The sequence below is a fragment of the Sparus aurata genome, chromosome 16, assembly GCF_900880675.1.
Source record: "Sparus aurata chromosome 16, fSpaAur1.1, whole genome shotgun sequence".
Classification (NCBI taxonomy): domain Eukaryota; kingdom Metazoa; phylum Chordata; class Actinopteri; order Spariformes; family Sparidae; genus Sparus; species Sparus aurata.
In genome coordinates this window covers 13,727,015-13,752,409 of record NC_044202.1, presented here as the reverse complement: position 1 = coordinate 13,752,409, position 25,395 = coordinate 13,727,015, and the positions used below count along the sequence as shown (strand labels likewise).

The 25,395-nt window shown below is 45.9% G+C and overlaps 1 protein-coding gene and 1 long non-coding RNA gene across 3 annotated transcripts in view; both read right to left on the bottom strand.

Annotated features, from left to right (window-relative positions):
- Positions 1-21,177, bottom strand: part of kif26ab (kinesin family member 26Ab) — a 67,810-nt gene extending 46,633 nt beyond the window's left edge. Inside the window, exons 1-2 of one of the 2 annotated variants that reach the window (XM_030391609.1) lie at positions 20,673-21,177; positions 18,424-18,642 (exon numbers count right to left, since the gene is read on the bottom strand). In XM_030391609.1, coding sequence (XP_030247469.1) covers positions 18,424-18,642; positions 20,673-20,807 — 354 coding nt within the window. In that variant the 5' untranslated portion in view covers positions 20,808-21,177. Of the gene's footprint in view, positions 1-18,423; positions 18,643-18,855; positions 19,125-20,672 lie in introns of those variants that run through there. The other variant, XM_030391610.1, reaches the window with a different exon arrangement.
- A 3,327-nt stretch (positions 21,178-24,504) lies between these two features.
- Positions 24,505-25,259, bottom strand: LOC115565990 (uncharacterized). The gene is made up of 2 exons (XR_003980930.1): positions 25,217-25,259; positions 24,505-25,054 (listed from the first exon to the last, which is right to left on the bottom strand). It is a non-coding gene; the product is annotated as an uncharacterized LOC115565990 (long non-coding RNA).
- Between the last annotated feature and the right edge of the window lie 136 nt (positions 25,260-25,395).

Here is a 25,395-nt window from a genome sequence, read left to right as displayed (position 1 = left end):
TCTTCATTGTACATCTGGTGGTGAATGATCGTTACGTCAACTCAATAAGGAACTGATTTCACAGTAAAGAATTATTGAGCCCTCCAAAGTTTTCTCAACAGTGACAAAAGCGCAAGATAATCTAAAATGATGAATATATAATAAAATGTTCCACCTCCTGCTCATTGCTGCTGCAGACTAAGTCAGACAGCAGCAGGGCTGCTTGTTATGCTGTCCTCACCAGGGACACACTGGATTGTATATGTACACTTCCACCAACAATTGTTCACTTTTAATTAGAATGGCTAATTTTTTGGCTCCGAGACGCTCTCAAGGTACTTTCTCTTTTTCCCCCAGCCGGGGCTCTGCTGTGGAAACGAACCATAATGAGTACATAATGAAAAATTCAACACACAAGCTGGATAGGCAGGAGCCAGGTGTTGCTGTAAACTACAGGTGAAAGCAAGGGCACGATGGGGGGAGGGGAGGGGCAGGTGGGGTGATGGGCTGGAGGTTGAAAAGAGGAGGAGCAGGATAAAAATCATCCGGCACATTCTCGGAATGAAAAACAGAGATTGTTATTCTCCTCTGAATCCTTTATTTTGCAAATTGGGACGCATGAGTCAAAAACGGACGACAACTCAAATGTGAAAGTTAAAGCGGAGCATTTGCGTTCGGCGTAGAAAATTTTACCACTCGTCCATATATTTCCAAAGTCCTCATTAGTGTGCAGAGTGAAACTGAAACAGTACTTCCAGCCATCCACTGGAGCTCGTTGAGAGATCTATTTCTGTCCTGGAGCCCACTTTAAAACACTCATTGCCGAGCAGAGGATCCTGATACAATAGTTCCTTCCAACAGCCCAAAGCACTACTTCACTTGTATTTCAAACCCCTATTCAGCCTATACACAGTGATGACAGCCACCTGCTTCTCCTCTGTCTGAGCTGTCACACCAAGAGAGCTGCACTCACTGCAGTTTGTCAGACGGGACAACTTCTCGTTCCAACCGGGGGGGGGATAGGCGCTCCCATCTCCCCGCCGTTTATTTAGAGAGAAAACAAACTGCTGCTGAAGCTCATGGCAGCCACGCGGAGGGTAGAGTGTGACATGCGGATAATGTGCACAAGAATGGTTAATTATGACGGAAAAAATGCAAAGGGAGTTACTCATGCTCAAACACTAGTAATTGCATATCTTCATCAGCATCCTCCAGACTCCATAATGGGGAAAAAAACAACCTCAGCCTACACATCAACAACATGATTAGAATTCATCATTTTTAGATCAACATTTAAACACTTTTTTCATGCCAAGCGGCGCGGTTGCCGTGCGCGCAAACATACGGATCTACCATATTAGCATACGGCCAGCATTTTTATATGGTTATCACGATATTTCACCCCTGACACCTCCCGCGAAAGTGCATAGCCACACAGAGCGGCGTGAAAGTGATGACGAGGTGAAATGTTGAGTGTCCTACAACAATTATTCTCTCCACTTTCCCCCTCAGTATGGACGGTGCGGTAATTATCCTGGCAGGCAGCCATATGGACAGATATTCAAGTTTTCTGTTGCTGCTGCCAGAGTTTCAGTCCACCTCCCACTCTCTCTCTATACATGGAGTGACTGTGTAGGTTCAGCCTGCGAGGAAAAGCCCCATAATGACACTCCGTAAGTGGTTATTGTCGAGCGTGGCACTTCTTTATTTGGAAGATATCTCAATTTTCACTTATCGGCCCGCGTGCCAGCGCGCATACGCAGGCAACAGGCTAACTTATTAGCATCACAAAGCTGCGAGGACTATAGGACGAGCTGAAGGTTAGTCCCCTCCATTTCGACTCCTCAACTGCGTTCATTACAGCAAAGCGCAAATCACCCTGAGCCAAGGTGAGCCTTGCTAAGCGTCCCTATCCCATCCACTCCCAGCCTGCGGAGCATTATCTCAGAGAGTGACATGCTTTGTGTCTGACAAAGCTGCTGCGTGTCGGCAGAACAATAGAGCGGCAGAGTTTGCGAGTGGCGGAGCTGTTCTGGTGCAACAGCCAAGTGTAGGTACAGCAGCGAGAGAGAGGGGGAATACTAATTTATCATGAAAGATGTCATTACCATGCCAATGACTTCTCAGAGAACACAATTATCACTAATAATAGAAATTTAAACATCAGCCCAGGGCATTCAGCCAGGAGGGGTTGTATTATTGGAAAACTGTTGTCTGTTTATGAGAACCAGATACTGAAGGCTGGTGAGGGTACTGGTAGAAAAAAACACACTGAGATAAGCACTAACCATTATCTGTTTTTTCTTTTTGTTTTTTTTTCTTCTCTTTGCTAATTGAGACGTCTAGACACATTCAGTTGAACATCAGCGAGATAAGGAAGTCGGCTGAACTATCTCTGCGGAGAATAGTGCACACTAATCCACTTACTGAGTCTGACGGATTTTCATTCACTATCCTAGAAAATGCCTGGCTTATCGAAATGTTTTCACATGCACATTTTGCCACTTTGTCTTTTAGGAACAATGGCATCTCGCAAATGGCCTTGCGGCCTCTGACAAGAGGCAACTCCAACCATTTCACTTATTATTCAAATCAGTTGGTGAGGATTGGTGTTTCCTTTACTTAACTGGTAAAAAAAAAACATGAAATTCCACTTTATTTCAGAATTTTAAAAAACCAGTGTGTAGGAGTCATTGGAATCTACTGACAGAAATGGAATATAGTATTTATAAATGTCATGTTTGCGTTAGCGTATACCCAGATATAACTAAGAATTTCCATGTTTTCATAACCTTAAAATAAGCCTTTAGCATCTACAGAGGTCAGCAGTTCAGATACTTCGCAGGGTAAGTAAAGACTTCGACCTGATGGTGGCGTTACAAGTCAGTGTGATTCATCCACTGGGAACCATGAATCTCTGCACATCACTTTATGGCAATGCGCCCAGTAGTTGCTAACATATTTCACTAACAGCCAAAGAGGGAATGCCAGGGGATCAACAAAGTCAATGAGATACATCCTCTGGGAAAGTCTGTGCAAAATGCCATGACAATACATCCAATAATTGTTGAGGTATTTTAGTCTGGGAGACAAATGCTCAGGAACATTCCAGCAGACAGGAGAAAGCAGACCAATTTGCGAAGGCTTTGTAACTTATGTTAAAACGAGCCTCTACACGACTAAGAGGTTGGACAAATCACCATCTAAGGAGACACGACTCAACAGCAGGAGACTGCCAATCCACCCTTTTCACAGCACGAGCTATCACAAAACAGGGAGCGAGTTACAAAACACGACTCTATACAACAACTCTATTTCCATGTCAGGGACGCCAACATGGGCGGACAAGGACATGGCTGCTGTCACTCCGCATCGTGAAATGAAGAGATAACCTTGGAGTTGTTGGCGGCTTTGAGTTCTGAGTTCCTGGCTTGATACATTCTTCTGGGGTTTTTTTTTCGTTTTTTTTCTGGCGGCTTGTATGAAATGTCACAACACAGCAGGGCTCAGCGAGAGTTTAGGAATTCATCATGATGGAGAAACAAGCAATCCTCGGAGAAATGGAAGGAAGTGGCAGGTTCGCAGCTGAATGGCGTGTTCCGGAGCCGCGCTGCAAGGACGGAACATGTCAAACAAAGTGAAAAAGAGAAAAGTCTGCAGTGAGAGTCCTACTTGTTGGCTCAAGGATGGTGTTCATCTGAGTCTGTCTGTCTGCATAAGCCCTGAGCGATGTGCTTTAATTGCACTTAAGAGCATGAGAACCACACAGTTAAGAGCAGTTAAATAACAACAGTCACTTAAGTAGGGGAGACGGATGCAGACTAATGGATCTTTTATATATTTATGAATGTAGAATGGAAAAGTAGCTAGAGGTATCATTAAGGTGGGGGGGTGTAAAACTTTATATATGGCTCATATTTCTTTGTTTGTATGAAGTAGATTGAAACAAAGGGAAGCTATTATGTCATGTCAGACTGAATCTTAAGCTACATCTGGGCCTTTTTCAGCTGCAAACACACACACACACACACACACACACACACGCACACACAGTCATACGTAAAGAGGGTCTGGGGATGCAAAAGCATGCCCGCTCCATGCTCGGGGTTTGATTGTGGGACTCAGGGGTCAAAGGGTAACTAATTGTGCGACGCATGGGGGTCAGCATCGGCACGGCCTTCTGCCAGAGCCCTGGAACACCACCTGAAGGTCTGTCAAGAAAGACAAATGAACTCCGACCTCCCTGCTGATGACATCGACCCCGGTCAGCAGCCGTGCGCCATATCTTAATCTGGGTCACGGCGACAGGAGCAGACCAAACGCTGCTGCTCCAGACGCGACGTGCTGAAGGAGCTATTGCTGATGTTTACCTGCCCGGTCTGGTGTTCAGTCACTCATCAAATATCAAAAGTAAAACAAGAATTCTCCACAAGGTCAAACTTGGCGACTGAAGTGACTCCGGAGAGTCTGTGGTGTGCGCACAACCTGCTGGGACAACAAAAGCAGAAAAGCCTGCTTGCGCGGTGCAATCCGGCTGATCTGACAATAGCATTCTTGTGTAAGCAGCTCTTTCTTTTTAAGAGACCCCATAAAAGGCTAAACTTAGCTCTGCCTTCAAACTCTCGGAATTCCACAAGAGCAACTCTCAGTTTTTACACGGCGGCTTCCCTAAGCAGAGCCGAGCGGGAGATGGTTATCATTTTTCAACAGTCAATAATTAGCTGACTCGCTAATCAGCTGTTTGTGCAGCGTGCCTGTCCGTGCCTTCTCATTTCGCTGTGTCACAGCAGACGCCGGGGCTTTTACCTGCCATGCCATCAGTAATCCACCGCCTGAACCGCACTGATAGCTGACTCTACTGTCTGGAATGTACTCCTCACAGTTGAGTCCCATAAAAGAGCACTTATCAGGTTGACTATGCGCACGTGTGTGTGTGTGTGTGTGTGTGTGTGTGTGTGTGTGTGTGTGTGTGTGTATGTGTGTGTGTACCATCCTGTTGTAAGGATTAACAAATATGTGCGATGGATGGTCACAATCGCAGGACAACTCCAGCCTCATGGAAAAGGTATTGTGATGGAGGTCTCGGGATCATCCAAAGAAAAGGAGTGTCTCGCTTTCATGATTAACAAAATGTCAAAAAGGATTTCCCTTCCTAAACAGAGACTACAATCCAATGCGAGGCTGCCAGCCAAGGGGACACGGCCAGATGGGACGTCTCTCCTCTGCCGCACTGTTTTGGAGACAAAAATGACCCGGACCTGTGTCAACAGCTGGGGAAAGCATCCCTCGCTGTGCTTTGTGAAAGTGATAAAAATAACGCCATGAAGGATCCCGCTGCGGGTTACGCCCTGGACGGGTCTGTTTTTCCTGGCCAGGAGGGTCACTGTCAGGCAGAGCTGGACCTCCAGCCAACACACATCAAGGCAGCGCTTTCCTAGCCTCCATTCTCGCCCCTGTCCTTTCCTGTTTTGACAGGAAACAGGAGATGATAACACAGGCACACAAACAAGCAGAGATTGCCTCCGACCTGCTGCCATGCTGTCCTCGTGTGGCGGTGGACTTCTGTTTTCTTTAGCGGGCCTCGTGCCCAAACATAAAAAAAAACAACACGTTCGCCGTCTAATGCAAACACGGACACCAGGCCACTGTGACGCACATGCATGCGGACACACCTGACACACACATCGCCTACACACCTGTCCCCATGCCAAGCTTGAATAGCCTCTTCAGAACCTGGCACTGTCTTCTGTGTGTCTAGCACTTCCTCGCAGGCTCCCAGCAGCGTGCCAGCATGGCGTCACACACAGGGACGCAATAAAACGGACCACCAAAGTCACGGACACAAGGCTGAAAGAAGAGAGATGAAAGCTGCGGTCGCCACGGGGAACCAAGCATGCGCTGCGGAGGTGAGCCGTGGAGCAATGTCAATACCTAGCAGAGAGAGGGAGAGGAAAGGGAGGCATCGGGGGAATCGTCTCTTGTCCAAGGCTCTTTTTTTGGAATGTGGGCCTTTTATGTTGTCAGGAAGCACACCACGGTGAGACACAACAAGTGGAGTGACGGGGCCATTAGAGAGGCTTTGTTGTTGGTGAGAGAAGCTCAAAGGGACGGTTCACTTTGATTGCCCTCTCTGATCCCCCACTAGCCTTTGTTTATGAGCTAATTAAGTATTGTTTAGCGGCTGCAGGAGCCTCGAGCCCTCCGTCCCCAGAGCACCACCATGACTTTCAATGGCTACTGTAGGGCTTTTACAGCACCCTCTATAACTTAACAACTCCAGCTGGAATCTCTTTCTGAACTCTTTTCCTCATATGGGAACCAACCTCCGATGAACCCTAAAAGCGAATGTGCATGCAAGTGCATAAAAGAGACGGAAACCGCACAAATCAGGTATAGTCCGACGGGTCAAGCGCAGTTCAAATGTGGTCTGCAGTGGCCGCGTCTGTGGGAGTTCAAGTGTGCCCTGCTTTCACCCTTCAACCCCACGCTGCAGCCAAAACAGCCTCTCACTCACAAAGAGATGAAGACATAAATGCCCAGCGTGGGACGAGGGGAGGCCGAGGGGTCAGCGAATGGACAGAATAGGGAGGAGGGGGGGAGCATAGTCTCGCTAGATGAATGTGGTAATGACCGTGTGACAGCGGTGAACACATGTTGTTGAAGGGCTGCTCACACAGACAGCTTTATAAAAAATCTAACACTAGGTAAACTGAGTACAGTTTACTCAAGTACTGTGCCTAAATACGTAATACATACTAAATTTCCGCTACTTTATACACCCACTTCACTTTATACAGACAAACATTCTTTTCATCACACTGCATGTATCTGATAACTTTAGTTACTAGTTACTTTGCAGACTCAGATTTTTCTTTGTTAATGAGTCATTACTATCAGTGTTGTACCCAAAAGTCATAGTTGAGTCATAGTTAACTTGTGTGATCTATTCATTATTTCTGAACAGCTCATGAACTCAACCCAAAGGTCAGCATTGCTTTGTCTGACCAAGTCCTCCCCTGGAAACCAGCACACTGCTTCAACGTCAAACTCAAACGGACACAACCTTTAAAACACTGCATGTAAATAAAACCACACATTTAAGTTGGACCACATAATAGTTTTACGGCCGGCCAGCTGTCTGGACTTGCAGCGGACATAGGAGAATGACCCCCGGGTTTTGAGAGTTTCGGCTCTAATGAGCTGCTGAGTCGCTGCTCCCGGAGGAGCCAAGGGGGAGGTGGGTTCGGACGCAGAAGAGGGTCAGAGGACTGAACAGTAGCATCCACTCCCGACAAGTTATGCAGGAATTCGCCATGGCCAAAGACACAGGTGTGCTCCCCGAGAGCTTCCCTCCCTCTCAACGGGCATCTGAGGGAGGGAAGCATTTTTGCGTCGCACAGACACGTTCAAAGGCATTCCAGCAATGTTTTTTTTCTGTTTGATGCATACATTTAGAGCAGTAAACAACGGCTACTATCTATCATGTCGAGCACTTCGAAACACCCCAAAACACTAGAGCGGCAATGATTGATAGGTTAGTTGTCAACTTTTATATTCATTGCAAACTATTCTGATAATCTTTTAATCGGTTTGACTAATTTTTTAAGGAAAACAGTCATTCTCAGATTGAAGCTTGTGAAATGAAATGTGAAAATATTTTCTGCTTTCCTTACTCTTCTATGACAGACAGTAAACCAAAAGCTTTGGGTTGTGGACAAAGCAAGACATTTGGGAATATCATCTTGGGCGCTAACCAGCGTCTTTCACCATTTTCTCGACCATGACAATAATTGCTAGTCGCAGCTCCATGAAGCGCCAGAAAGTAGGCGGCTCCCAACGACAGCAAATCTGTCTAGCGGCCTCCAGTTAGGCCAAAGATACTTCCATGAATAATCTGTACACATACACACACATACTTGTCCACACTCTCTCACAGGCTTGTTCTCACACTCGGCATGGGAGTCGGCCACTTAGCTGGGGGTCCACTCTGCCCAGCAAGGCCCAGGCAGCGAGTTCCCAGAACAGCGAGGAATAGATGGGCTTTTATGGGCGATGCCGAGCTGATACTGGGAAGCAAACGCAGAGGATGGAGAGGCAGTTTGGGACTCATAAACAGAGAGGTTTAAGTTTAAGTGCCCAACACACACGAAGGAGATAAAACAGCCCAGAGCTCTTCAGCAGAGAGAGTGACATCATAAAATGGAGCGGCCGTAACAAGAGGGGAAGCATAAAGGACAGATCTATTAATGGGAGCTGGTTCATGGGAGAGAAGCAGGGGAAGGTTTACCCCACGTGCATCCGCCGGGAGTGATGACAAGCTCAAGATGGCATCAATCCTCAGGATGGTATATCTCTGCCGATCTGAATGTAAATTAATTATCCTCATTTAGACTTTTTTTCTGAACACCAATGACCTCCTTGAAGTAAATGTGCTCACTTCATGTGGAAGACCGGGAGCACAAGAGGACACACGAGGACCGGGGGAACAGGGACAGGAGCACAGGAGATGTGTGGACAGGAAGAGACGGACCCACAAAGAGTGACGGATCAACTCAGGCCTGAATACAAACTAAAATAACGAGGGGAATGAGGTAGAGAGACATGCTGGGAACAGGGCAGTGCTGAAGAGGTCGAGGGGACAAAGGTGTGGGGGGAAAATTAGGCTGGGGTTAAAATCAGGCACTGATACCACAATGTACCTCAGTCATTGCTGCTTTTGGAACCACCTCAAAGGTTTTCCCAAAAGTGCCGAAATCCACGAGTAACAGCCCTCACCTGCCAATCAACCGCAAACAATACCCCTACTGTACCTTGATTGACTTATTTCTGGTGAAAATCCATTATGAAAATCCATACAGCTGAGGCTGACCTTTTCATGCGTTCCGCCAATCGAGAAACTCGGCGACGCACAGTTTTCAATGGGAAAAAAAGCAACTTCTGCTGCCATTTTGCAGAACGCACTGCCATGCTATTTCCTTTAAAATGTCAGCGGGCAAATTGCAAAGTCAAGTCGTTCAATAATGAAAGAAAAATGCACACCGAAACACACACTTTCCACTTCCTCTACCCTTCCCCTGCTTCTGACTACAGCAGGGGTACCAACGTGCAAAATCTGAGATAAATATTGGATGATAAAACAACACAAGCCGCTTACAGCCAATAAGTGAGTGTAATATAGTTTAACAGTAGGATAAGTGCTATGATATAAGCGCCCATCCAGTAGCAAGTCAGAAAACAGCAGGGCGAAAATCACAGCTAAAGAGAGCTTGTATTCTCATCTTATACACCCTAAAGCGCAAGCCTGCTGAGTACCAGAGTAATGGCACCGGCTGGTCACCTTCTCCATCACCTTCTACATTAACTAGACCACCACCAGCCCTGTGTGCCGGGATGAGGATAAAACACGGGCTGTAATAATGCAATCATAAATTGGTAGCAGTTAAGTTCAGAAAGATGGATGACTTCTGCGGCAAAGTGGAAAGGATGGAGCGACTCCGAAAGTGCTTTATCTCTTTTCTTTTTCCCCTGGTACTTACACGCACATTCACACATCATCAATACACACACACTCATCCTCGCTCACAGGGGCTGGACACTCAAGCATGAAATGAACATGAGCGGCGTGAACTTTGACTGGCATTTTCACGCCGCGCCGGGATTTATGGTGCACTATATACGTATCAGAACGAGCCCCCGACGATAAAGAATAGCCCAGCGCATAGCTGGGAAAGCCCAGCAGGACGGGTTAACACAAGCCACCTACCAATCACAACACAACCCCATCACGATCCATCTACTGTTGCGCAAACACAAATAGAATCACATGGGGATGTATGCATACCGTCACCAGGGCACATATACAGAAATACGACATGAAAGCACACTGGTGCACTCACATAGCAGGAGCACAACACAACCACACTTTACTACTGTGGGTCACTGAGAGGCTCCTTGGACATGTTGGCTTTACATGAATGTCAAAATGCAGCCAGTGCTTTCAACCACTGTTGATGCACTGGGATATCCTACGACAGGTGATGATCATATTGTTTATTTTTGTCCACAGGAGCAGCCAGAATCAACAAAAATGAACGTTTCTTTTAACTGCTTTAGACAACTACATGCAAAAAATTGTTGTTCACTTTGCAAAAGTAAGAGAAAAATGAAAAGTCTTGAAGTGATTTGCTGCTAGCACTTTGACGTCGGTTGTTCACAGAGGGGGGTGGCTCATTCCCTCTAAGCATTTATCACAGATTTCACAAACCTCTAACATCCAACACTTAACATCTGCCAAAGAGGAAAACAAACAAGGCCAATGTCAAGTCCAACTCAGGCACCGCACTCCGCTGATCCACTGTTTGCTGTGAGCACGGGAGCCACGCCCAAACAGCCCCAGAGTTTGCTGTCTGCATATCCATCTTGGCAAGGATACACAGCGCTGGCATTCTCTTTCAGCACATTGCTATAAGCCAGGCGATTTGTCTGCTACCACAAGGCCCGCTGTCAATTGAGCGCGTTTTATGGAGCCAGCAGGAGATTACCTCCAACTTGGTGCTCCTCGATGTCTGTGCGCCGCCTTCAAAATTTATCTCAACAACTATGTTTTTCCAATACTCTGAATCAGACTCAATAATGGACTGCAGTCTGCCCGGATCTAGCGCGTCTCACTGCACCGTGACATATGGAGTCGGGCGGTAGGAGCCCCGAGATAGCATAAAACAAACATATACATACTCAGAATCACACTGAGGCGGCAGGCCCCTAAATTAACCAGTCAAACTGATTCATTCCCTCTGGTTACACTTCTTGTTGCATTTGTGTTCTTTGCTCGTTGACATTTTCTGCTTTTGTTGCTCCGTTCCCATGCTGGCAGACCTGCGCTGTGCTGTAACACATCACCCTGTCAGCCCAGACTGCGGAGCCATTGTTTCATTTCAGTCTGGCTCAGTGTAACACATGATCCTTCGGCAAACAGCAGCAAGCCCATTCAGACAAGTGCTATTATGCATGGCAATCATCCTTCAAACGCACCAACAATGAGAAAACAGCTTACTAATACAGGTGATGTCACAATCACGGCCTTACCTGGTGTTTTACTTTAAAGGATTCTGTAAAAATGACTGTTAATAAAACAAAAAAAAAGGCCCAGGCCTCTCTTTTGATAGCTCGGTAAATACACAAAATACTGCCAGCTAGCACCTTTCGAGTTCATTCTGTGAAACCACAACTTGTTTATTTTACATGAACAATGACAAATGGGTGTTTTGTGAAATAAGAGTGTTTCACAAAGTGCCAGAGAAAGTATCACTGTGTTACTGTTTCTCACACATTGAGGCCAATACCATTCCTTTGTACAGAATACATCTCTTTAAATGCATCACACCAATTCAGCAACATTTTAGAAAAGATCTAGGAAAAAGCTAAGACGGTCAGCCGAGCGTGAAGCTCCTTGTCCTCTGGTTATTGCCTTCTCATCAGCTCATTATAATGAAATGGTGCAGCTGGTCTCCTAAGTCGCACACTTTGATTGAACGTCTTTACTGAATAGCGGTTTGGGATAATAGGTCGGCTTTACATATTTGACTTTAATGAATGAGAGAGGCACTGCAACCTTTACAATAAGTGAAGGCGGCAGAGTTAATTCCTGGGTCTGAGCTGCTCTAAATAGCTCGTCTCACCTCGACAGGTAACTGAGGGAACATCTGGACGGCTCTCTGCAGACGTTATAGTGGCATGCGGCCACACTGGGAAGGGCCAGATGGCCAGGAGAGGACACATTCAGGTAAACTCTGTCCATATGTGTGTGCGTGTCTGAGCTCACGCATGAGTTCACCTCAGTGCACGTGCCTGTGTATGTAGATTATGTGTGCGTGTTTTAGTGCCGAGGAGCCTCAGTCAGCTCCTGTTTCATCTCTGCAGTCAGCAGCGTAGTGCAGACGTAAGGAATGGCAGTTATTCCAGGTGGAGCATTCCTCATCCTCCACTAACGGATTCCTTCACTATCCGCCTGATGAAAGCCGATGAGCATCAGCCCTTTTTCCGCAGCTCATTTTCCATCCAGACCCATCAACCCTTGCATCTGCACACCCTGAACCCATTTCCTGCACTCTGCCTCGCAGCAATTTACCCTTGCAATCGGCGATAAGTAACAGACCGGCCAGCAACAATTGGGGTCAATTCACTTTCAGCTCGCCAAATTAAAGATGTAAAGTGAAACTGCAGCAGACACGGTGGAGATGTGGCCTTCATTCCAGAGCTGCCTGAAGGTTAGAAAAAAGGGTTTCGTCCAGTCAGAGTCAACCCCTTTGAAAAGCAAGACCAGCTGTGAAAATCTGCAGGCAGGAAAGTGAATGAGGAACTCTTCACGCTCCCTTAACTACCGACGGAGTTGTTCCACCGTCCACATTATAAGCACTGTGGCTGCAATGTGCAGCTTCCAAGTGGAGATAAAGGCTGGAAAATAAAAGAAATGAAGGAATTTTTCTTCAAAGGCAACGAAAAAAGGGAACCAAATGAGTCCTTTGTACCCTGCCATAGTTTGCTTGTTGCCTACTAGTGGCAATAGGATCAGAATTTCATGCAAGTGCCAAATGATGATCAATTTTCCATAAAATAAGTGTTAAAGGTGCAATATGTAAGAATTTGCCTCCTGTCAAATTCATACTCAAAACAAACAGGGGGCAGCGTATCATCAGAGTGCTCAGTTAGCTCAGTTAGCTGTGCAGCTAGGGGTTCAGACTCGGAGCTCGGGGACCAGGGGGGTGTTAGTGTTGACACCACTAGCACAACAGCTTTGGACCGGGACAGGCTAGCTGGTTAGCATGCTGGCTTCAGTTGATATCTCTGCATAATAATAACATAGATATCAAAATGTTAATAATGCTATTTAGTCACATTCTGTTGATAGTTTTAGTAGATGTGTTAATGTCTTCAACAAAATTTGCCGAACCATGAATGAGCTGGGATTCAAAAGTAGCAAGCAGAAACATAGAGAGAAAATAAATCATGCATAGAAATCAGAAATTCTGACGCAAGATGCATCGATGATCGTTTTATTATTGCATCGTAGCCCTCTGGAAAAAAGTCGGATCGAATCATGGGCTGCCGAGAGAGTTCCACCGCTAACAGTCAATGTCATAGAAGTGAACACAATGCATGCAAATGTTCCATGTGACAAGGTGGCTGTCAGCTGAAGAGTGAATGAATGGAGCTGCGGAAACTTGAGGTGAGGTGGCAGTGAACAGCTGCATGTCGCCGAGGCTCACAGATACACTGCAGCACGGTAGCGCCGTGACTGATGTCTGTGGTCTGCGGACCACTTGACACCAGATTATTGCTCTGCTGTTTAATACAGCCACATGCCATAAAGCAGAAGTCACACTGCACACAGGGATGAAGCAGGAGAGGGGGGGGGGGGGACACCTCAGCCCAGAGTCTCCTCTATTCTCCCCTCTCGTCTCTCATCTCCTCCCAGGCTCTCTGGAGTGCATGCACTGCTGAGCAGGCACACAGGCACGCAACACACACATCACAGTGAGCCTCGGGGGCTCAGGTGCTTAGAGGTGAATAGAATAATATAGTCATGCTCTGTTTTAACTCCACGTTAGCTCAAGTTTCACAACCAGAGGGTTTTTTTTTCACACACTCTTTTTTTTTCATTATCCTTCCCACCATCCGTCTGCCAGTCACTCCGTCCTGTCGTCTGCCCTCCTACAGCGAATCTATGGCAGCCTACACCTGTTTCAGCCCAGGTTGGCCCCCTGAAACCCAAACCCACCATAAAGACTGGGAGAACTGACAGAAAGGTCAGAGGTCAGTCAACAAAGGCCTGAGACTCGCCTGAGAAACAGTAGCCAGGTAGGTTGACCTGCAGCTACTGACAAGCGCCCACTTTTCACTGTCTTCCCTGAACCGTTTCTCTCTCACTGACGTGTAAACACACACTCATCTACACACAGTATACTATTATCAACAAAGCATTGTTCCTGCCGGCTACTTGGCCATGACAACCAAACACTTCTTCTCTGACAGTTTACAAATCCTCAAGTGGGCACGCAGGCATAGAATGCTTTAGAAAAATAGGTGGAAAGCAGGCACCATACAGTGAATACATGAGATTCGTATACATACACACAAATGACCGTGTAGAGAGAAGTGTTTATTTCACACCGAGCTACATCAGACAAACTCATACCGCACAATGTCACCAACTTTTTGGCCAGGAAACATTTGTGGCATGACGTAAGGTTGATTAATTTCCTTTCTTCAGTGCTTCAGGGAACAGAATCTGATTTGTAACAATCGCATCGGATCCACTAACAACTCTGCGCTTGCGGTGGATCATGGGTCAAATGAGGAACAATGCCCAAACAAATCAAACATGAATCCGAATGAGCTATTTGTGGGAATTACGGGAGCCATAATTTATGAATTCAACATGAAAAAACTGGCAGAAGGCCTCATGGTGAAAATTAATTCCTGCAGCCGCATTCATTGTCAGACTCACTCACACACACACACACACACACACACACACACCATCCATAATAGGCTTGGACACATTGTGCATACATCAGCGGTGCGTGATATACATGATTCGCTGGCGGTTTGCTCTTTCTCTGTCTCCCAAATGTAACTACATTACACCTTTTTCTTCATGCTGACCTAGTCAGTTTTTTAAATCCTAAATTCAGTTCGTACATATCCAGAAGGCACAGGTTATCAGAAAGGTGAGGCCTGGCTGCGACTGACCTCAACCTCCAATCTCCAAGCTCTCAAAGCCCTGCAGGACGTTCTCTGTTAATCATTCAGCGTATTCACTAGGTCCAAGACTGCTTAAGTGTATTCATAGGCCTCAGTATTTATGAGTGGGTGTTAACACTGCTGACTTTATCTCTGACCTGCAGTCTCTGCAACATACCATACCCCAATATAGGCCTATGTGCTCTGGAACTGCACTGCAAAGACTTAACATATATCCATGTTCCAGCCTCTTGTTTTACGTATCAGTAACTAATGGCACACAATAAAGTGCATGCCTCCAACAAGGCCCAGCAGTCTGATGTTGTACTCACTAAAAGATACCAGCAACCTAAATACTCCAACTTTTTCAACAAGATTAATGCATTATTCCCTGAGACATTAATGTAAATGTCGAGTAACTCTCTATCTGATTGTGTTAATAAAGAAAGTGAGAAGAAAGTCCTGGATCGGTCCCTTGATGTTGATGGGGTATATTCTGGGCCATGACCTGTCCTTCATCCAAGTTTTGTGGAAAACTGTTCAGTAGTTTTTGTGTAAATCAGGCAACAAACCAACAAATCAGTTAACCAACAAATGGACACGGGCAAAAACCATAACCTCCTTAGCCTTATTCCCATTCTCTCAGAGAGTTAGATGAAAAGATTGTCATCAGTCTTACGTATGGATGCTTAACAGGCTTATGCAGCTTCAGCTAACATGCAATTGATTTAGCTAGCGGCTAGCCTTGCACATTGCAATTTGAATTAAAGTTGTGACTGCAACTGACCAAGATGAAGAACAGTGCATAACCATCCATGACACCTCAACCTCACCTTCAACTGTAGAGGTGCTAGTAGCAAGCTAACTTTAGCTGCTGCCCAGACACCCCCTTTGACAGTGGTGTCCATCCTTACGCAAATTAGTGTATTCCTTTAACCTGAGCAACAAGGCACCACCCCATCAGGCTCCCGTTCCCCCTGACTGTCATGTTTCCCATGGATCGGCGAATACAATTAAGGTTAGCCCTTTCAAATAAATACCCAAGATATCAAGTGACAGAGCTCCTTTCTAAGCTGTGACTGAGGGGCTTGAGCTGCTCCGGCGTGGCCACGGGCGAGGAATTATGGTCCTTACAGGTCACGGCCTGTTGTTGTCACTGACACCCGCTTGGTTATTTCATGAGATGGTCGGTGGCATGGGCACAAAAAACACTGTCCTCTCATTACATCTCATCAGCACACACTACCAAAACGTGAAGTACCCCGCAGACTTACAGAGAGCAGTTTATGAGCTGAGGCTGGCTCTGATCCAGCTGCATGGTCCTGTCTGCCTGTGTCGACAGCGCCTCTGATTACAGCAAGACGCTCACTGCTATCTTTGAAGCCGAGGTAGCAGTGATCATCTTTCTTTGCATCGCACCTCACCCAGCCACCCTGTCCAGCCACAATAAGAGCAGCCTACAATTATTGAATCCAGACTGTCTGCCGTTCACTATTGAAGTCGTCGCTTACCGTGCTGTGGGTTTTAATCATGCAAATTAAGCAGGTGAATTCCCCTGATGAGATCAAATCTGGAGGTTGTCAGTGTCTGCTCCTGCTTGTACTTTGAGCAGAGGGCATTTTTCCTCCCAGAGTTTTTTAAATCATCCGCTGGTCTGAAGGCGGCTGGAGCTTAAGGCTGTTCGCTCAAGGGCATTAATTTCAGCAAAGTTAATTTGGGGTTGAGCCCTTCAACACAGTGTCATAAAATATTAATAATTAGAAAAGCATTGCAAACGAGGTGTATAGAGGGCGATGTGCAGTTGAAACAGTTTGAAAAAGTTGTCAAACTCTGCTCCCCCTGAAATAAAGCAAGCAACTTACGGGCAGGAAGCATGAAATGTTTGAAATGTTGAATTGCTCTCAGTGGATGTAGATGCACAAAGAAATAATTTGTCATCTTGAGTTTTCTAATGCTGGCTGGGTGGTTTCTGTGTAAAAATAGGAAGAAGTAGAAGTAGAAGTTGCCAATTATCACCTAGGAAAAAGGGAAAAGGCCTTTATTTGCCTACATTTCTTGCAGGCTGAGTGTAAGCAGTTTCCTTTAGACCCAAACAGGAAAACACAAGAGCTGTCTGGGAGGCCTCAGTGTGTGTGAACAGTGAACTTTCCCTCCAGTCGGCTTCGTGTATAAAAACACATTCGCTCTACCCAAACTCTCTTCCTTGAATTTTTATCTACTCGCTGCTACTACTGTATTCAAACAATAAGTCTACAGGCAGGGGTGACGGGGGATAGGCTGTCTGGGGACCGAGCCGACTTCCTCCGCACAAAAAAAAAACGGATGGGGAGGGAGGGGAAGCGGGACCTCGGGTAAACAGTCTCCGCTCTCGATTTTTTCCCATGACGACCGCAGACACAACACTGGCCGGACCCTGGCAGGTAGCTTGATCCCAGACACACACGGGGCCACCTGAGTCGCCCCGTTGACCTTATTCCCTCTGTGGAGGAAGCAATTTGGAAGCGATCATCCGTGACTGCGTCCATCCTATGAGGGCCCCGACAGGTGGGCAAAGACAATGGGTTTATTATCCCTCGGCTGGAGCAGCCCATACCATAACCCTGGTACAATAAGAGCACCCTGCCATCACCGTTTGCCACCCCAAAATTAAGGCCCAATTTAGCCGTCAACAAGTGCAAAATGGGGGGGAAATGGGCTGCTCCCATCTACAGAGCACCTGGTGAAGGCCGCAAAGTGCTGCTGGAGGGTCCCGCACTAAAAAGGGGAGGTCAGTTCCCATGGCAGGTAATGGCACTTTGCGGTAGGTTTAATGTGTTTACGGGGTGAACTCACCTGATACCTGAACATAGATCTGATAGGCTCGGAACAAAGATTTAGACCACACATGCAGATGTCTCAAACAAGGAGCCCAGGTGCTCCAGAAATGCCCCCTTGTCTACCTGCTCAGGGTGCTGTGGGATTCTGGGGTGAACCTTGAAGAGCTGTAATCCAACCCCGACTTCTCTCTCTAAAACGGGACAACAAAGGAGAACCGACCCGAGGGGGCAAACCCAGCCCGCCACAACAACAGCAGCGGTCTCAGGGCCTATATTTAACAGCGGTGGGAATTGTGGGAGCAGCCGCACAGGAACACTTTCAATGCACGGCGAAGGTCGACTGGGACTCCGACTTCCTCCTCAGTCTCCAACGTGAGCGGCTCGCTCATTTCAACTCCCTCGACCACCCCCACACCCAGCAGCAAAATAAAGAGATAAGCATTGTTTGGCTAAACAATGGGCCACTTTCAAAGTCTCAAAAGCTTCCATTTTCACATCCAAGGCCAGCATTTGAAGTCGAGCATGCCAATAAACAACTTTACAGAAGGATGGTGAGAGCCTTCTCAGTACTATTATAAACCATGGAGAGGATCAGATTCCATTGCCCAGAGATATCAGCGTTAAGAGCAGGTGCAGGTGTGCAGGAAAAGCCAGGAGACTATGTGGTGCCACAGCAAGGAGCTCAGACTGAAAGGCTGCTGCCAAAGCTGACACATATGGACTTTGTGAACCTGATTTTAACTATTTTCTAACAAGAAATACAGTAAAAAAAAAAAAAAAGCAAAGAAACTCAGGTGATCACAGTACTTATAACTTGAAGGTGTAAATAACTGCAAAAGAAAGCTTGAATTTGAAGCTAAAATAGTGTTAAGATTATCAAACCAACCTTTAATGAGTTCTGGTCAGCCAGGGCCAGGGCTTGCTTCTTCAGCTCATTGACTTTCTTCTGACATTGCTGGCAGAAGCCTCCCTTCTCCTCCGACTCGGAGATGGAAACCGACCCGGCGCCCTCGGGAGGAGGCCGGCTGCTGCACCGCGCGTCCTCCGCAGAGTGAAGCCTCTTTCTGGGGGTTACCGGAGACTCTCCGCTCGGACATCCCTCCACCTTCAGCACAAAGAAAAGAGTTTGGTTAACTTCGATTGTGAGAATGACGACAGGTCACACCTCCAGTGCGTGCAAGTGCGAATGAAACTTTGTTCTACCGCGAACTGTTTGCACCTGTCCAAGTGCGCACCGAGGGGATGTTGTGCGTCTTTTTTTACGTTGAGTGAAAACAATCCTGTTCAAACACTTGATCGTGTGCAGTGAGACACTTACAGTGAACATGCGGTCGTTGCGGTCCCCTCCATCAGGAGCTGCACTGCACCCGAATGAGCTCATTCTCCCAGATCAAGGTTTCACCTTTAGGAGAACGTCTTCGTCAAACTCAAAAGGTTTCGCGGCAAAAAAAAACGCGAGACAGAGCCATAGGCTAGACTGGAGACTTGGCTGAGGGTTACCGGTCATCTGTCAGACTGTACTGGACCAGTAGCCTCTGATGGTTCGAAGGCAACTGGTGAGTGTGTGCCATAAGTTTACAGCGGAGGAGTTTTGGTACAGGAGCGCGCTCAGCGGTGCGCAGGAGGCGGTGTTACTCCTGGAGAGGGAGGGCTGAGGAAAAGTTTTCCTGCGTAGGATGGGGGGACTAAACAGGGGAGCTGGGGGCTGTTATTATGCCTTAAAGCACTCTGTATTGACTGTGTGGTGAACAGTGATATATTAGTCTACTGATAAAACCTCATAATAAGTACTTTCTCCTTCTTTTTCTCTTGTTTTAAAGTGGGGAAATTATCCTACACACTGCTCTGAATCCAGCTCAGTGGAGCTGTGTGATGTCAGACCCCAGACTGTGACTTTTTTATGGCTGCATTAATGGATTCAATCAAATGACAGTTCTTTGGACTTTTTACGCATTATTTTACGAACATTTACCCACAATTCCACCTTAAATTTTTGGAATCTCTTTGATCTCCATATGGATCAGGTGTTTATTCAGGGGTCAATAGGTTTAAAGGTCAGATGCCTCTCCTCTTGATGATCATAGGTTGAAAACTGAATGTACATCTTCAGAAAATGATGAATTTATGTACCCATTCTGTTCTCTGCGTTGGTTTCACGTCACATTCAACACATTCCGCCTCAATCAAAGGTGGCTCAGTTGAGTTCAAGGTACCCAGCCCCTAAAGCGATGATTAAATGATCCATCGGACCACCGCTCAGAGACTAAATATATCATTTCCTTTATGAGGTTTCAGTTTCAGCTGGTTCAGCAACTGTTGCCTCTCCTCTCAGAGCGCAGCACTCTGCGCACCTGCGTGTTGTTGGTGTCTGGCGCCATCGTCTGGCCAAAACGCAGAGCAGCGTCTCTCAAACTGGGAGGGTTTTTTGGCTACCAGAGTTAAATATTTAATTGGTAAACTTTAAATATTTCATGTGGATGATGTAAGCGACAGTATCCTCCGCGGTTTCTTTTTTTTTTTTTTCTGCCCTCAAACGACCCATTTAGAGACACTCAGTCTTTTGTCTTCTGGTTTGTACAACTCATACCGCACTGAAGACGGTGTGACGGGCTGAAATTGAAAGCATATGAGCTCAAATACGTCTTATACTGTCGTTAAAGCCGCTTTCGAGCAACAATATTCTTTGCGTATCTAAAAGATACGCACATTTGTGTAAGGATAAAAAAGCAGAATTCATGATAAGTCACAAATCTTCAGATAATCCGCAAATGCTCCCACCAGGACTTGACATTTAATTATTCGAATTCCGTTAAAAACTTTGGGAGGTTCTTTTTTTCCAACATACGCGCGGAGCGATGGTTCAAGAGAATAAAAGTTGATCGTTGATTTGCTGCACAATCTTGCTAAAGTGTTCAAAGAGACAAACTCGAGATGAGTGAGATCCCCTGCTGAGTTTAAAGAGCTAGAGATGGGATTGAGGATGCTGCGAGGTGCTGTTCAAGGTCCTGAACAACGGACAGGAGCCGTCACATCCCGTCCGTCTCCTGACCATTTCACATTTATTTTAATATGACAGAACTGGTAAGATTTTTATTTAAAAAAAATTTTTAAACAGGTGTTTCAGGATAGTCTTACCCTTGTTTTCCTCTTCAGTAGGTGACTTGTAAATCCAAATATGATGTCGGAGTCAACGAAGATCGTCCCCAGGTCTATGACGCCGGGGTTGGGCTTCCCAGCTCCGGGAGACCCCGGTGAGTTTGGCAAAGCCATGTGGGCTGCGCGTGTGTCGCCTAGAGAATCCTCCACTCCTCGGGAAACCTATCTGATTTGTGTATCCATCTAAATCATCTCTCTGGTACCTCCGCGCAAAAAGATCCACCACCAGGCGTTTTAATCCGGACATCCAGTGACTCACGGTGAGCGCTCCTGGCACGTGTGCGTAAAACCGCCTCTCAGATTTCCAGTGGTCCGAGAAGACAATAAAGCGGTACAATCCATCAGGTGCGCGAGACAAATGGTTTAAATCCGGTGAAAGACTTTTTTTTTTCTGAAGCCACCCTGAGGCTGCTCGTGTCTGATCTTTGAGCGCTGCAGGTCTGAGAGCGGAGGAGCACCTTGTGCGTCTGCGGCTCTGTGCTCTCCAGCCCCCACCACGCTCTCTCTCTCTCTCTCTCTCTCTCTCTCTCTCTCTCTCTCTCTCTCACTCCCCCATCTCCCCCTCTTTTTTTTCTCTCTCTCTGTCACTCACTCACTCAGCCATCATCTCTCTCTCTCTCTCTCTCTCTCTCTCTCTCTCTCTCTCTCTCTCTCTCTCAGTCCCCCCTGTCAGACACTGATGACCTGCTCTCCCATCTGATGTGCTTGTGCGTCGTTGTCAGCCGCTCCCCCCCACCCCACAACGACAATTCTGGCCATAACCCCCTAATGACAGATCCCCTCTAATAATCCCATAATATTCATGTGGGGACTCAGTAATGACCTCATCGCAGCTTACTTTGTGCTCTCTCTCTCTTCTATATAATGTCCCTGCAGGATGTTTCTGTATTTGAGTGCATTTTCAAGAAGGAGACACCTGATTTCTTGTGATGATGAAGCCAAACTGTAGTGAGGTTTTTCAAATGAAAGGAAAACTGATTTGATTTTGATTGATTTTAATATCCTTTATTTATGTATTTATTCTTTTTATCACAGGCTGTATAAAACATTGAATCAATCAAAATCTGCTTTGAAATAATCACACACTGAATAAAGCTCTCTTGCGACCTCCGAGCGACTTGATCATTCGAGGTGTTTGTGGCCGCTGGTGCTAAATAATGCATCTGATGTCTAAAAGTCAGTAAGATCTCATGATTGCGAATCAATACTCAATGAATAGCCTTCACCATGTCCAGGCTGAGGGTAGTTATCCCACAGACTGAATGGAAGAGACCAGCAGGTAGCTGCATGAAGCCATTATGTCGATGCCATTAGGCTGACTGTGCAGTATGAAAGACAATGTGAACACACAGATTCAGTCTTGGTCTCAGTCTGTCAGTTCATTTCCAATGTATGCACATGGAGCAGCAGAGAGACAGACTGTAGTGGTGATGTCATCCACAGAAGGCGAACAGTGGGACAGTGTGACAGCACCCACAGTGATTTCACTCAGACACGGGCATGTTTCCTGATTCACAGCTGGTCACTGCATTCAAATAAGACTCATTTTAATTGTGACAACTCCAAAAAAAAAAAAAAAGAATCTGTGCCATCAGCGTCTCCAGTAAGTCAGTGGTTTTGGATTGTGTTTTAGTATTGCATGCACTCCTGTAACGTTGAAGGACAGATTTTATGAAAGTGGTCAAAATACAAGCCACCAAGGTTTGATATCCTGACTTTTTCCCTGGTGGGGGTCAAGCTTTAAAAAAAAAGAAAATAAAAAAAACTGTATCCTACATTTCCCATGATGCATTATTACCCCTTGCCCACAGTCTTGAACACATGCAGGCTGTCCTCTTTTTTTTATTGAATCATGTTCAGACCATACAGTTCTTTTCAAACAAAGATATAAACTAATAAACATTATTTTTCAAAGTAAAACACATCTCGATTATAAACAAAGATGACACAAAAAACAGTAAAAACATAAATACAAACAAAATAAACATAACACAATCACGAGTACGCTGATTTTGAAGTGTGAAATAGGTGTAATGCTTCTTTAAAGATGTTAAAAATTCCATGATTTAAAGATTACTAGACTTTTTGTTATTCATCTTGCTGCGCTAGGTACTTACGTTATCCCGAATGTTTCCAACAGTGTTCAAACCCAGAGAAATCTTCAATCAGCTGAAGGTAACGGTGTGTTTCATTCCATTGCCTGTCTCTTAAACTTCAGAGTAACGCAAGATGATAGATCAGACAGTGAGGAAGGAAGGAGGCAAACATAACATGAATAAAACCTGAAAACATCCCCTCGCTTGTGAATATTTCTTGCATGGGTCACGTCACACAGATTTTCATCTGTCATAGTGGTGGTTGTTTGACAGTGAAGACAATAACTCCCATGATCCCCCGCTCCTTCTGATGTAATCAAACTACATATTTTTGTTTACATCGTTTTGATTGAGAGACCCCTGGTGGCAAAAATGACAAACTGGACCTTTAAGTGAAAAGTCAGCGGAACATCTATGATATCTATATTTAGGGTGGATTCTCCCTTTAGTCACTTGATGATTATGATTCAGCCCAGATGTCCCTCAAAAAGATTGTATTTAAACTCTCATGTTTGCAATAATAGGGAAAACATATTGTTTGTGTTAATGTTTTGAAACTTCAAGGTTGAAGGTGAGCAGGACAAAGAGAAGTCTGAGGGGTGTTGACAGTTTTTATTATTATTATTATTATTATTTTCCAGCAGGTCGGAGACAGTTAAAAAAAAATATTATTAAAGAAAAGAAGATAGACTCTCATGCAACAATGACAGCTGAGCAGAAGGGGGGGGGGGGGTAAATAATAAATATTCTAGGGATGAATAAATTATTTTTGATCTCATACAAACACCTCACACACACGCACAGAGAGAGAAAGAGAGAGAGACGCACACACAGACACACATACACACACACACACACACACACACACACACACACACACACTTTTGGTGATAAGGGGGAGGCAGGGCTTGTCAGCAAACCGATAATTACAATCCATAGTAAAGATGATTTACCACGTCCGTCACACTGCTCTCCCCTCTGGAGGGGGTCTGGCCGGGTTGGGTGTCCACCCCCTCTCCCCCGGGCCGCTGATGAAATTCCGAGGACAAGGGGTGTGGTGGTGGTGATGGGGGTCCCCTGGGACCGGATGTACTGCTACATCTGCTGCCCTCGCTCACGCGCGCACGGTGAAATGGCTGTGGGCATCTCATTAATGCTTGTCCCGCGTCTTATCCCCTCCGCCCGGGAGACCTCTGCAGCCGCTCCTCCCGGTGCGCGGCCGGGCTTTGTGAGAAGCGTTTAGCAAATATTGATAGTTCTTGGCGCATGGAGGAGATCAAAGTAGGGAGGAGAAGAAGGGGGCTGTCTGAAAAGGAGAGGGGGAATAATCGGTGCACAGTGCTTTCATGAATGATTTATGCGGTATAAAGTAGCCTGTACCTTTGGGGAAGTGGAGGGGGGGATTTTCTTTGCTGGAGTTGTGTCAGATTTTGAGTCTTTAGCTCAGGTTTTTCCCATAAAGTGCTCCCAAAAATAAAAGATGTGGATGGAAACGAGTGCGTTTAGAATACTGGATAATGAATCCTGGACACGTCTTTAAACAAGATACATGCAGAGATAGGTGACCCAGTGACCCCAAAATAGCCAGTTTCAGATGGGAAGTGACGGCAAATATGTTTTTTTGCCATATTTAACATAGCCGAAAGTTTCAGTACTTTGGACAGCGACTATCCAACCGCAGATTCACGATCCATCATCCCCCACAGGACTCGACAGAGACAAATGAATTTTTATTGGCTTGTTTTAATCAGTACTTCTGAACAGTAAAGCAGCAACCAAAAAAAAAAACAAAAAAAAGGACAGGAGAGCTGTTAAAAACTTTGACTGTGTGCCAGCAGAATGAAATTACTGGAGCCTGATGATTTTTACAGCTTTCCATGGTTTTCTGGACTGCAGTTGTAACACAAGGGGGCACAATGAGAGTGGAATGACAAGAGAGAGACATTCAGGGAACACATAGAAGCAGAGGAAATCAAACACTTGGAGTTAAGTCATCATAAAAAGAAAGTCATGCCTTGAGAGGTGTCCGCCTTTCTCAGTAAAGGATCCATTCAAAGGTAGTGTTTCCCCATGCGGATAGCATTTGTCTGACTGGTCAAGTGGTCCTAAACATTTCACAATTTTCTCAAAGAACTGTTGAACTGTTGAGAACCACTTAATCAGAGAGACACTTCTTCTTCTTCTTCTTCTTCTTCTTCTTCTTCTTCTTCTTCTTCTTCTTCTTGGCAAAATCCATCAAACTTCACTTCACCACAGTTGACTCCGCTGGTGAAAGAACAGAAAGAAGTAAAAAACAAATGTTTTTTAAAAAAGCAGCAGCAGCTAGGATTAGTTTCTTGGCACCAACTGTAAGACAGCGAACGCATCAAGGCAACAGACACAGAGGAGCCTAAGAGAGAGAACAGGCTGTGTGTCAAGAGTGCTTACCTGGAGAAGGTGAGGAGCTCTGTCCTTGTGCGAATGTGCTTTCTCGGTGTCATCCCTGCTCAGAGTGACTGACTGCACAGTTGAGAGCTCTTTATATAGTGTTTTTTGGGGCTAGGTCCATACAAGCCTCTCATTCAAGGAGGAATGAGGCCCATGCTGGTCTAACCGGATGAGCTGGG